Here is a 14,489-nt window from a genome sequence, read left to right on the forward strand (position 1 = left end):
CCCTCCCCCTGCTTCTATTCTCAGGACATTGTTCTGTCAGACTGACCTGCTGTCAGATTGTAATCAGTGCAGGGGAAAGCAGGGATCTCCCCCTCCCCCTCTGCTTCTTCTCGGGACATTGGGACATCGTTCTTGCTCTTATAAACACTGAGCTGGCTGTCAGATGCTTCCCTGCCGAGGAGATGAAGACAAGTGCTCAGCTCACTGGGGCTTCTATGATTGGCTGAAGCTGCACATGGGAGGTTCCCTTGCCGTGCACAGAGCTGGCTAAGCTGCAGAACTATGGGAAATTGTGACATCACGGCCCCCAGCATAATGCAGCTCAATGGGGGGTCGCAAGTCATCAGAACAGGGAGCTGCTGAACTTCCTCTCTGAACAAAGAAGCTAAAAAAACAGGTTTTACTTACAAGATGGGTGAAGTCAGTGATTTACAAAGTGATATAACTTTTGCTTCTGCATTTAAAACACAATACTTTTTCTACATGGGACTTCTCCTTTAAAGCTATACTTATGTGGTCTACATTTCATGTCATAAGTGCAGCTACATTCACTTTGTTACTTTTAGTACACTCTTCAATATATATATATATATTTTTTTTTCTGATTTAATGCAGGCTTATCAGTGTAGTGGAGAAAGGCACTATTCAGTGATAAATCACCAATCTGCAGTGGCCAAGGAGATGATGCTTTAGTCTGGTGCTGTAATAATGAGACATTTAAAATAAGACACCTAAAAATAGCATAAGTCCCATATTTACTAAAACCTTACAAGAGACAGTAAGAATGTGCCAGATTTTTTAAGTCTCTCAAGCTTAAATAAATCTATTGCATTGTTAGACTGTCTAGTCAAAGCTTAAACCACCTTTTAGTCAGCTTTAACTGCATCACTGGCCTCTAAATCAAAGACCTATTTTTCAAAGCCAAAACTTTTTTGCCGAACATGGCATAGATGTGCCAAAAACTCATGATAAATATGACCACTTACATAAGCCAGTCTTTTGGTGCACATTAACACAGAATTCTGGCGCATTTGCAGTAAACCTGCCTAAAAGGAATTGGTCACAGTCATTTTTCAGGATGATAACACACCTAGCCACAGAGCAAAGAGTGATGTCAACTAAATAAATAAAAAAAATTAAAAAAAAGGTCCATGCCTCTGAATTCAGGACGTCATAAAAGCGCAAGGAGGAAAAGTTATATTTGTGATTTTTTTTACACCATTATTTTTTATTTATTTTGCTCTACTTGATCAGGAAACCATTTATAAAAATAAATTATCAGTTGTTTGAAGGATGTTTCAAAAGGCCAGACTGGCTATATATTAAACATTGTTTCGCGATATATCTGATCTAAACATTTGTTTTGAAGTAAAGCTGAGTGACATCCTTTATGTGCTATAATCTCATTATTCTCTCCAGGGGTTATAATAGTGCTGGGTGGTATGAACAAAAATGCATATCACGGTATTTTTGTAAGTTATGACGGTTCCACGGTATTTAACGGTATTCCCCCCCCCCCCCTCCTCCTCCCTGGGGAACTAATCATGTGTGACTCTGGCGCTGCTCTGAGATGCCAGCCGCTGCGCTATAAATTATTAAGATGCCAGCCGCTGCGCTATAAATGGTTAGGATGCCGGCTGCATGCACTTTAAATGAATAAGATGCGACCGCGGCGCTGGAAGCGATTAAAGGAAAACTGTCAGATATTTTCTCCCACACTATCCTGGTGGATACGCTGATTAAAACGAGCCCTACCTTACCCGAATCCGCCCGGCTGTTCGCCCGCAATTGTACTTTTATTCTATGTGTATATCTTGCTGTAACTGGCACTGACGTCAGCGCCGCTTATGAATATTCATCCCCCCTCCCTCCAGTTAGGAGCGGCAAAGGGAGGGAGAGCTGGAGGGAGGGGGGAATGAATATTCATATGCGGCGCTGATGTCAGTGACCGTTAACTTGCTGTAACCGCCCGTGCCAGTTACAGCAAGATATACGCATAGAATAAAAGTACAATTGCGGGCGAACGGCCGGGCGGATCCGGGTAAGGTAGGGCTCGTTTTAATCAGGATAGTGCGGGAGAAAATATCTGACAGTTTTCCTTTAAGTTGCGAGCGGAAAGCTGTCATCTCCCCATGCAAGCGCTAAAAGCCAGGCTTTTAGCGCTTGGAGGGGGAGGTGGCAGCTTGCCGCATCTTATTCATTTAAAGCGCCGCGGCCGCAACTTGTATAACATTTATATTCATTTATAGTGCATGCGGCCGGTGTGATGTGCGATTTCCGAACCCATGCAAAAGTCGGACCGCTGCTCCCCTCACCATTTATATCTCCGCGGCCTGCATCTCATTAATTTGAAGCGCAGGCGGCTCACAGGATTATGATGATGATTATTTCCCCGATGTGGGGACAACCGCTGCGGCTGATAATTCATTTGAGGGGGACAGGTATTGCGGTATGGGAAAAATTCATATCGTGCAGGGAAATTTTTTTGTTATTCGGTATGAACCGGTATACCGCCCAGTCCTAGGTAATAATAACTTTTAGCTACACATAATGTTAAGCAGGTCAAAGAAATGTTGGGATCCACATAACAGATCCTCCATGGAATTTTTTTTACTTACTGACATGTCAGATGGTAATTCTAGAAGGTCTAGATTAGAAGATAGGAATTTATCAGTAATACTTGTCAAATTACTACTTGCATTTTATTTTGCCATTTGTTGCAGTAAATTAAATAAAACTACGAATAGAGAAATTTCACAGTTTAGCACAAAAGAGAGAAATACTTCATGCTATCACCTTCTGGAATGGCCAGTGTGCAAAACAACAATTCTGTTCTGTAAATGCTTATTAACACATTTATTTGAATTTTTGTGCTTTAGTAATGCATAAACTTTCATGCATTCTAGATTATAAATACACCGCAGTTAAGGGGGTTATGCATTAAATACACATTGTATTTAGGGCATTGGAATGTTAGATGCAGTACACAATGCAGGATAAGGGACAGTCATGCTCACCTGGGGTACTCTCCTTCATGCACTCTAGGATAAACCCCCTTTTTATTGTTTAACACACCAGACCTCTACCAAAAAAGGCCACACAGCATAGGTTTTATGTTTTACCATCTACTACACAATATAAAAGCTAGTACACGTCTCCATTCTCTTAAAAAGCAGGATGGCACCAAGACAGTATGCTGCTGCCGGGAGAACCAAGTTTATTCAATTATTTCCACATTGAAAAGACAACAGATTGCCTATGTATCCCCCCAACGTCATCCAACAAACTGGGTGCCAAGTCCTCTGCCAGCAGATAGGCCATGTGCTTTAGGCTACAAAGAAAAATCGGTCATAGGCTTTCTGCCAAGAATCATAGATTACTTTCAACACTAAGGTCCCTTCAGTTCTGTACAAAAAAGGAATTCTTGTAATTTACAAATATAAAAAGTCTGCAAGACTGGGGGGAAAAAAAGGAGAGAAAAAAAATCTTCAAATATGTATAAATATGTTTTGGAGTAGATCTTCCTATAAATACCATTATAGTTTAAAAAAAATAAAAAAAACTATCTTGCTTAAATAAGATATTCCACCAATTCTCCATCTGTAAGATCTTGGCCCAGGGACGGGGTAGGATTTTTTCGATCCAAGGTACTGGACTGAAAAGCTGAATCTGTGGATAAAAGGAACAATATTCAATTCAATACTAAAGTTCTACATTGTCAATGCAAAATTATCTAAATAGCTCAGCATAGTATTTAAAATATTAAAATATTGGGAAACCTATAGCTATGGGAACAAAAGACTTGGCTACAAAAACAAGACAATAGCATGAATTTACAACAAGGGAGAATTACTACACTGCCTTGGCGGTGACTGTCATTACAAAAGACACGAGTGACTATGGGGTTCACATTTACCTGTTTTCTCAGAGCTATACATAGGGCTCGGAGTGGCCAGCCTCCCCGGCCCTGGAGATGCACTAACTGAAGGGGCTCTGCTTTGCTCATTATTTCTGTCTGTTTGCGTACAGCAATCTCTGCTACCAGACTTTGAGTGTCCAGAAAGCTGGGGAGTGGAAGGAAGTACAGGGGAGGGGGTGGATGAGATGGACTCAGGACGATATTCTGTCCCAAGCAGTACACCTATTAAAAAAAAAAAATAAATCTGTAAAACATTATGCAAGATAAAACTTACTCTATTTTTCATCTTTTAAGTATAAGCAGCAGATAAAGATATATGATGCTGCAAATATAATTATTATTCCCATATAATATTGTATCTTACCCAAACTGCCTTTCCAGCTCTTATCCTCTCGTTTTTCCTCCAGGATTGGTGTACTACTAAGTGTAGAAGAATGAGAGAGCAACCCAGAGCCAGCATTAGAGATTGACATAAGGGACTTTGATGGGCGCATGGAAGAAGGTTGTTCAGTCTTGTTTGGGTCTTTACGAGAACGTTGTTGAAGCACCTTGATCATGGCATCCTTCTCAATTATCTGAGCATGAAGAGTTTTTATCCTGGAATAGATAAGAAAAATGTTTTCATTTAAACTAAATGTTTCAGAAGTTAAAATTCTACATACTAAAACACTGTTCATCTTGAAGACTATGGGCATCTTTGAAAAGCATTTCCCACATGTGTTTAGTTTCTGTTCTATGACCTCCGCAATGTTATCAGGGAAGGTTTTCAGAGAAGCTATTCTAACAAGTTTGTTACATCAGCCCTTTATTCCTAATCTGATTTATGACCACATTAAAGTTGACTTTTAAATCAGCTTAGAAAGTGGTTTACAACAGTTAATATAAGGACTAAAGAGACTCTACAAACAAGCTTCTTTAGGAGATTTAAGTGGAGAAGTATCGTGGACAAAAACGTATCCCCTATCTGTATCCCAACACTCGGACCCCCGCAATCTCCTGTATGGAGCTCTGGCTCTCTTCCAAAGCGGCACATCATGACCCCTGCCCGAAGCTTGGGCAGCCACACCCCCTCCATATAAGCTCTATGGGAGAGCCATTCAGCAATCTTCGGCTCTCCAATAGAGCTATATAGAGGGGGTGTTGCGGCCCCCGCTTCGGGCGAGAGTTGTGACATGCTGATGTCCAGGAGAGCCGGGGCTCCATAGAGGAGATCACAGGGGGCCCCAGTGATCGGACCCCCACGATCTAAAACTTATCCCCTATCCACAGGATACATTTTTGTCCATGATATTTCTTCTTTAAAGGGGTACTCCACTGGAAAATGTTTTCTTTTAAATCAACTGGTGCCAGAAAGTTAAAGAGATTTACAAATTACTTCTATTAAAAAATTCCAATCCTTCCAGTACTGGAAGCTGCTGTTTAATACACAGGAAGTTCTTTTCTTTTTGAATTTCTTTTCTGTCTGACCACAAGTGCTCTCTGCTGACACCTCTGTCCACGTCAGGAACTGTCCAGAGCAAAAGAGGTTTGCTATGGGGATTTGCTCCTGTTCTGGACAGTTCCTGACATGTATAGAGGTGTCAGCAGAGAGCACTGGCAGAAAGGAAATTCAAAAAGAAAAGAACTTCCTCTGTATTATACAGCAGCTGATAAATACTGGAAGGATTGAGATTTTTTTTAAGTAATAATTTACAAATCTGTTTAACTTTCTGGCACCAGTTGGTTTAAAAGAAAATGTTTTCCAGTGGAGTACCCCTTTAAATGGTGTTCATGGCCTTTACCCTTAGGAACATGTCAGGTGACATAAATAGCTGTTCTAGCCATCAAAGTTACACAAACCTCAACAGAACCCTGAAAGACCCCATCATAAGTCAGTAGAGCCCACCGGTGAGCATTTAGATCAGTCTGGAGTTCGTATGTGTCAGCTTACCAGCAAAGGTGTATGTAGACGTACACTGTGACGTCTACTAGTGACTATGTGCGGTCCTTTTACCAGACAAATACATTTAATTTGCAGGACTCAAGAGCTTTGTCTACTGTGCTTTTCAGTCGCATAAAATAAATACAGAGGAAATGGACTGAACATAGTTACTAGTAACCTACGCTCAGTCCGTTAAACTCAAAGGGCCTACCGAGAGTACACATGGATATACATCAGCATTCCTTTTTACCAGCATTTTGTCATATACCTCCAACATGCTGTTTGAATGCAGTGTGAGCCTAAAGCAATTGATTTTGTAGACATAGAAAATTATATTTATCACATGTTTTGTGTTCTAGTTTTTAGATGTCAGTCTATTACTATAATTCATGGCAAAAAATATCTTATTCTAGAAATCCTTACTGAAAGAAAAAGAGAGGAGCTTTCATACCAGCATTTTAAGTTTCAACATTAACAGTATATGACCCATTTTTTACTCAATAAGCAGGTTTACAGTTGATATATGTACAGCCAAAACAGCATAATAAGAAGACAGGTTTTCTGGGCAAATATATTACTATGCACCTCCCTGTACATTAAAATAAAATCTGGCATACCTACGTCCCCACTGCTCCCGTGGTCAGATCTTCTTTCCCACTGCGGTCCAGTTTTCCTGCTTATAATAATGCTTTGCTTATGCAGAAACTGCATGTTCAGCCCTGTGACTGAGTGGATAGATGCAAGTCTTATAAAGCAGGACAAACAGGGTCACGTCAGGGATCGGAAGATATGACAAGCAGGAAAAGTGTGGGAATAAAGAGGAGTGTGTATGTTGGCTTTTATTATTTTTAAAGGGGTTGTGCGCTGCCCTGCCTTTCGGAGCTCCGCACGCAGCGTCCGGAAGTTCATTACTCCAAACGCTGTGTGCGGGCTTCTGTGTTCGTGGCCGCCGGGCGTGACCCCCTTCGCACCCCCTTCCAATAGACTTTCGTTGAGGGGGTGGGCGTGACGTCATGCCCGGCGGCCGCGAACACAGCGTTCGGAGTAATGAACTTCCGGACGCTGCGTGCGTAGCTCCGAAAGGCAGGGCAGCGCACAACCCCTTTAATGCACTGGGAGGCACATAGTGAACGATTACATTTATCCGGAAAAACCTTTTAGTATCCTGCACATATTTGATGCTGCAGATTTGAAACAAAACAAAGTGATTAAACGTAACTTTAAATCTCCAGCATCAAATATGTGCAGAATTCGCTACATGTGAAAACACCCTAATTAATCTTGAAGGCCCACTGTTTCACAACAATGAAACCTAAGATTATTCAATGACAAATTTAATGTTACCAGAAAACTGTGCCCTCTAGTCCTCACCTTCCCTCCATGTCTACACATCTTCTATTGGCCAAAAGTATCTCTTCCTCTTCCTTCTGGATACGGGCCTCCAGGGTGGTATCAAAACTTGCACTAGGAGAATGGCTTATTGAGCTGGTGTCCCTGAAAAGAAGTGGGGGAAAAAAAGTTAAACTTACAGTTTCCAATAAATTCACTTATAAATGCAGAGAATAAAATAAGTAATGATGCATAAAGTTGCTTGTCCTTAAGCATATTTTCATCTTGCAGTACTTTGCTCCTATAAGCTTAAAAGAGGCACTGTCAGATACAAAAGCCAGTCAAACAACTGCCCCCCCTGCCTGCTTGGATGCATACTAGTCCTGCTGTGTCCATGCATCATCACCTATGTCATGGACACACTTCCTTGATTGACAGCTGTGAGCGCAGGGCTACCATATGGAGGAAAAATCCTCCCACTGTCAGCTTTTGTCCCGCTACTGTCAGTGAGGACAAGCTGGGAGTTGTAGTCTTGCTAATGCTAGGGGAGATGTGAGCAGACAGCATACGGAGGGAGGGGGCGGAGACCTGCACAGTGAGGCCACACCCCCTCCCTTTGAGAGGAATTCAGACTAGTGAGCTAAATTTAAAGTGTAATAAAATAAAAAAAAATAAAGGTGCTAGACACATAAAAATTAGATGTACATGGTCAGGATTAGGTACGGAGTGATATATTTAAAAAAAAACTTTTTTTGTTTGATCTGGCGGGTACACTTTAAGTACTGCAGCATAGTGAAGTAATGTCAATCAGGACATCAAACATTCAGCAATGCATTTTGGATTTCAGATGTCTTATATGCAATGACTTATAGCAATATTTTAGAAAATGGTAATTTTCACCAACAATGGTGGAATTATTGTAATGTTTTGCCATTTTTTTTTTTTTTTATTGAACAATTGTAGTTCGAATACTTAGCCACCCTCTGAGACACTATTTATTATGTATGCCAGTTAACCAGGTGTTAGGGGTTGAACTGTCATTTATTTTTTGCAGAAGGGAAGCTAAGGCTCCTTTCACACTACAAATTCATCTGTTTTAAAGATCCGTTATAATGTTCCGTTATGAAAACCTTTAAAATCGATTGTTAAACGGCCGTTACAAAATCCCATTATAGTCTATGGGATTTTTACATTATCCGTTTTAACCTGTCATAGCCAGTCATTAATAACGGATGTTATTTTGTGATGGGAGAAAGAACGGAAGAAATAGTGCATGCACTATTTCTCCAGTCACAAAATAATGTCCGTTATTAATAACGGGCTATGACGGGTTAAAACTGATAATGTAAAAATCCCATAGGCTATAATGGGATTTTGTAACTGCCGTATGGTATTTTGAAATGGCCGTTTAACGACCGATTTTAAGGGTTTTCATAACGGAACATTATAACGGATCTTTAAAACAGATGAATTTATAGTGTGAAAGGAGCCTAATACTTCTGGAATGCCTTTTACATACCTAAGTGAGCCACTTTAGGCAGAGTTCACACGTGCGTTGTCCATTCTGGCGAGAGCCTCCATCACAAGTTCCAAAAAATACCAGATGTAAAAGCACAACATAGTGCACTATTTGTGCAATAAAATGACAGAGCATGCAGAAAACCTGATGGACCCCATTAAAGTCAACATGGACATTCATTCGTTTTTCTGCTCCAATGACAGGAGGGTGAACTCAGCCTAACTATATTGTCAATCTCCACTGGCATGCAGCTTCTGGTGTTAAAGTTAACATTCTGATCCCCAAATGGTAAAAATGTTTGGAATAACTGCTCTGTGCAACAAGCATTATATTGAAATGAATGACATTCTTAAACATTGTGCAAGCATTTTGCTGGAAATATAAGAAGTTCACATACCCAGAGCACACAGAGTTAAGTCATTTGCCTACACTAGCTGGCTCAGAACCCAGATATGCCTTTTACAACTTTCAGCTCTTCAAACAACTATGTCCCTGAAATAACTAGTAAATTCCAACACACAGTCCTGTGAAGAATACACCAGGAGATAAGATAAGGGGGAAATGCACAGTACACCAAAGAACCATCTATAAGGTCTTGGCCACATTTTCCATATATCAGCAGGGAAGGGGATTTGTACGCCACACTGTGTGAGAATGACAACATCCCTAATGGTTAAAACGGTAAAGCGCACAACTTGAAAAAAAGAGAATTTTACCCAAAAGTGAAAAAAAGTGAAAAAAATTTAGCTGTTAACATTGATATTTTTTGCCTGCTTATTTCTGACTGGTCAGAGACAATCCTTTCCCTTTTTCCTTTCTGGTACACCCAGTCACTAACCCATCCAGAGATTGACTGGTATTCTGCATGGGTAATACAAGGAAGAGGGTTGAAGTGTGGATTATTATTCCTTACCATGTTCGATTATCAAGTTGGCAACATGAGAAATGAACAGAAGATATATAAACTACACTGAAAGTGTTTAGCTTCTTCATTAACTAAAGTTATAGAGGAGCAGAGGAAAGTGAGGTAGGAGACCATGCACAGTCATGATGTGACTTTACTTTGCAGAGAGATCTTATTAATGTGATCTTTTGAAATTAGTAGGGAAAAAAAAACAAAAAAAAACAAAAAAAACACACACAAAACATAGTCACCTCTGAGCAGCCACAGTAGCAGCAGCATCCATTGCAAACTGTCTCATAACACTCTCCTCCAAGTACTTCTGCTCCCACTTGGTCATGTCTGCCTCAAGGGCTAACACTCTCTCTTCTTTCTCCCGGAGTAGCTCCATTAGTGCCGCAGCATTATACTCAGAAACACTGGTAAACTGAGAGTTTCCTTGGCGCTGTAACAAAGGATATAAACTTGTTGTTAAGCTTGACTTAATATTAAAGACATCAAATATATTAAAAAATAAATAAAAATTTAGACTTCAACAAAAGCCATTACTGGAGTAGCATCTTGAGCCATATGCATTTTCAGTTATATGTAACATTTGAGATAAAAAAAAACTCCTGCAGCCACCTCTTCAATCATACATACAAAAGCCCCTATGCACTCAAATGTCTACTGTATGGAAAGGTTTTCTGAACCATCCAGGAACTGCCAATTCATATCATATTATTGTGGCACAGTTAAAGCAATCCTGCAACTACATGAATATCGATTTCCATCCAGCTTCACCACGGACTTCTAATGTTTAGTGAAGCTGGATGGTCATCAACACTATGGACATTTCAACTGCGGCAGATGCTGGTAAATAGTTTGGCGGTAGGACTGCGTGGATGTGTGCCTTCTTTATAGACGGCAATGTAGTCCTGTTAAATGTTTATTCTTTGGGCGGACATACTTTCCGCCGGTGGAATTCGACTGCATTGATTCTGCAGTCAGACCAGAGCAGCAGAATTCCTTTAAAATGGGACTCTGCTGCAAGTGGAATTTCGTCAGTGGAATGTCTGCAGTGTGGACAAGCACTAAAGAACATAAGCACATGCTTCTCCCCACTCATAAGGATCAGTCAGGGTCTCAGCACTGGCCCCCCCCCCCCCCCCCCCCCGAGCACAACTTTTCAAGTCTCATGTCTCTGTGACATGTCAAAAGTTTATTTTTTTAAATGACAGGGACACTTTAAATTATAAAGCAGGATACAAGAGGGATAATTGTATAATATAGTGGAGAGCACAACAATGAAGCATTGATACAGAGAAGGGACTCATCACATGTAAGCATACAGGACACAGTGAATCCAGCTGACAAGTCTAGTCTTCGAAGGAGCAGCTTGAGGGGAGCGGGATTAAGTTTTCATTCTGGACACAACACACAAACAAGGCTATTGTTTTGCTGGCTCTCTGCAGGAGCTGCTGACCACAGTTCACCTCTGCTAGTTTTTTGCAGGACTCTTGGAAGGCTGGGGGTTTGCAATGACCTGACTGTGCAAATAATCTCTCTGTAATGTGCACACACAGCACTTTGCTTGGGCCAAAGAAAGAACTAAATTTATCCTGGCTATTTCTGGGGAGTCTGTTGATCTGCTATATGAAGGCCAATGTATATTAAATATGGATGTGTACTATGATAATGCCATAATACAAAGGGGAACATTCAGAAAAGTTGGAGAACCACACACAAAAGCTGTATACAGTAGTTTTCAGCATCACATTTCCAAAATGTGATAACACAGTTTTCATGCCCAAAATAGCCAACATTAGGTAAAACAACAAAATTAGGAATTCTAACATAATTTGCACCATGCAAAATGGCTTACATGACCTGTGCCATTTATATTCTGAGTTTAGACACTTTCCTGCCACGACAAACAAAAGGGGCTTATGATGTGACAACTTACAAGATACTAGCCTATCATTAGACAGATTAATGCCACAGATTTATCAAGTAGCCTTAGCCACTGTAATAAATCTGGTGCAATCTGATTGGTTGCTATGGGCAACAGGTCAACTTTTTCTTTACACACGTTCTGATAAACCTCCCCCATAGAGTTAGAGACACTGAGATTGAGTGGAGCTTTAGATGTCAAGGTTTCTCCTCCGGTGTTCAAAACTCCAACTCCAATTATGCGCAGGTAGCCTTAGGCTTTCTGGGCATGCTGGGAATTGTAGTTTTGCAACAGCTGGTGGCGCACTAGATGGGAAACACTGGTTTAGGTGTTCAGCAGTCCAGGGCTCTACCATATTTTATTTTCTTATAGTATCCTTTAAAAGAGTTTTCTTAGACAATGTGAGCACTGCTAAGAATTGTTCTGAAACAAACCATAGCTATTTCTACCTGTTTAACCCTCCTCTGCTTCCAAAGATGCTGCTCCAGCCCCCCTGCCAGCTTGTTTACATGGAGATGAAGTGTCCATGCTGCAGTCAACAAGTGGTCGTATGCTGTATACTGCTAAAGACAGTGATTGGCTGCAGTGGTGATGTAGGTATGTGGGTATCTCATTGCTGCAGTCTTCAATCTGCAGTCTGGCATGTTGCAGAGGTGATTTAGGTATGTGGGTATCTCATACTGGCGGGGTGGACGGGAATGGCAATGTTGCAGAGGTGATGTAGGTATGTGGGTATCTCATTGCTGCAGTCATTAATACTGGCGGGGTGGACGGGAATGGCAATGTTGCAGAGGTGATGTAGGTATGTGGGTATCTCATTGCTGCAGTCATTAATACTGGCGGGGTGGATGGGAATGGCAATGTTGTAGAGTTGATGTAGGTATGTGGGTATCTCATTGCTGCAGTCTTCAATCTGCAGTCTGCAATGTTGCAGAGGTGATTTCGGTATGTGGGTATCTCATACTGGCAGGGTGGACGGGAATGGCAATGTTGAAAGCAACTAGTTACATTTCAGAAAACGCTGATTGCCTGATTTCAGGGGTCCAATCTCTGGGACCCCCTATGTTTGTTTCCTCTTCCTCAGAAAAGATTGTATAAAATAAAAATAAAAACTCAGCTAGTGGTACCTGCTGCATTCGTAGAGATTCCAGTTCTCGCTCCAACCTGGTGCGTAGTCTATGTTCCAGTTGTTCTCGCTTCTCACAAGCAGCCTGGAGCTGAGCCAAGGCCTGCTGCATCTTTTCCACTTTGTCAACATAAACCTGCTTTTTCTTCAGCTAGAAATGAAACGCAAAGTGTGACTTTTAGAAAAACTCCATTTGTTAGCCTTTATATTAATATAGAATTTTATGTAGATGTAAACTGTAAAATTTAAGTAACCCTGGTTCAACATTTTGATCTTTCAATCTATGCAATGTGCGCTCTCTTTTCAATTCACCAATATAGCTCCTTACACAACATGTTACCCAGGGAAACAGGCAGCGAGTAGTCTCCACTTAGATTAGCTCTGACCATGTGATTGTCATTTGAGCACCCAAAATGCACTGCTCTCCACCAGGAAAAAATAAAAATTCTGCATTTAGATTATGATTAGAACAGATAACATCACATGACTTGGTAAAATATTGTATATGGCTTCCCTTCACTTATCTCAATCCTATGACCATAAATATATCTATAGGAAGAACAAAATTAGTCCTGGGCTACTGAAGCTCTTTTCCAAATCTGATCCGCACACTATAAAATGAAAGAAAGATGCTACACTACCCTGCCAGAGCCTAAAACCTAATAAAGAGGTCTACAGATATTCCGCATCTACTAGTGACACAGCACGTGAATGATAAGATGACTAATGAGACCTGTGCATATCTGTTTATTGTGAGGGCAAGGTAGCATTATACCAGTTTGGTGACATTTTTTAAGGATTGGGAATTTTAATAGCACGATGCCTTGCTATTAAATGCTATGGAACGGATAGGGATAAATCATCATCAGTCCGATGGAGCTGGATAAAGAGGCTAAGCGCATGTTTTACTGCTAGTCCATTTAAATGAGGGACATGGACCCCCATTCCAATGATTGGTGGGGGCCCCAGGGACACTTATCTATATCCTGTAGACAATTGATTGTGTGGTTTGTGGGAAGACTCCTTTTCAGCATACAACACTTATTTATTTAGTAATTTCTTTTACAAGAATAGAAGAATGTGATTGAAGAAGAATTCTGACATAAAAAGATTACTCAGGGTAGCCAGATCATTTTCCTGTCCACCCCACACGGGGCTATGTTACCCCTAACCTTTCTAGGTTGGGAAACATTTAGCATTAGCAAAGATTGTAATTCTTGCTCTATACTGTAAAGATTATCAAAGTGTGAACATTTGCTATGCAAGGTATATTACATAAAAGTAAACCTCTTTGAGAAGACCCCACCCTTATCCAGAACAGTTTCCGTGTCCACCGCAACAGATTTATGACCACCCAACAGAAGATGCACTTTTTAATGCAATTTTGGGTGGTCTTGGAGTCCAGGAAAAAAGTTGAATGTAAAGAGCAATGCAGGAAATGCAGTAATGTTCCAACATTATATTCCCGCACCTTTTATGGTACAGTTATAGTATGTAAAGAATCTACTATATCCAAAGCATAGTCCCTTTTAGATTGCACTTGACAGAACTATGAAAGGAATCCCGTGTTTATACTTGCAGCTCAGGATACCTCTTATGGTAGAAGGTTGGCCAGAGATGCCAGTCCATCACAGAGTCATTAATTGTCATCACATTGAGCAAAACACAGGAGATGGCCAAGAACATGCCACTAAACTCTTAACCCTTGTGGCACTTAACTATATATTGTTGTGCATGAGTATATACCACAGACCTCTATGCTACCCTTATCCTACTGAATCTTAAACATCTTCTGCATTGCACCAAACTAACTAGGAGTGTGATATAAACAATAGAAATTC

The 14,489-nt window shown here is 40.7% G+C and overlaps 1 protein-coding gene across 2 annotated transcripts in view; it reads right to left on the reverse strand.

The window, feature by feature from the left end:
- Positions 1–1,895: 1,895 nt before the first annotated feature.
- The window catches only part of AMOT (angiomotin), a 76,808-nt gene continuing 64,214 nt past the window's right edge, over positions 1,896–14,489 (reverse strand). For both annotated transcript variants that reach the window (XM_056539446.1, XM_056539447.1), the window contains exons 8-13: positions 12,650–12,799; positions 9,844–10,034; positions 7,212–7,334; positions 4,284–4,516; positions 3,917–4,141; positions 1,896–3,669 (exon numbers count right to left, since the gene is read on the reverse strand). In XM_056539446.1, the coding sequence (XP_056395421.1) occupies positions 3,572–3,669; positions 3,917–4,141; positions 4,284–4,516; positions 7,212–7,334; positions 9,844–10,034; positions 12,650–12,799 (1,020 nt within the window). In that variant the 3' untranslated portion in view covers positions 1,896–3,571. The remainder of the gene's footprint in view (positions 3,670–3,916; positions 4,142–4,283; positions 4,517–7,211; positions 7,335–9,843; positions 10,035–12,649; positions 12,800–14,489) is intronic.

Source organism: Hyla sarda, chromosome 9, assembly GCF_029499605.1.
Source record: "Hyla sarda isolate aHylSar1 chromosome 9, aHylSar1.hap1, whole genome shotgun sequence".
In the NCBI taxonomy this organism is placed as follows: domain Eukaryota; kingdom Metazoa; phylum Chordata; class Amphibia; order Anura; family Hylidae; genus Hyla; species Hyla sarda.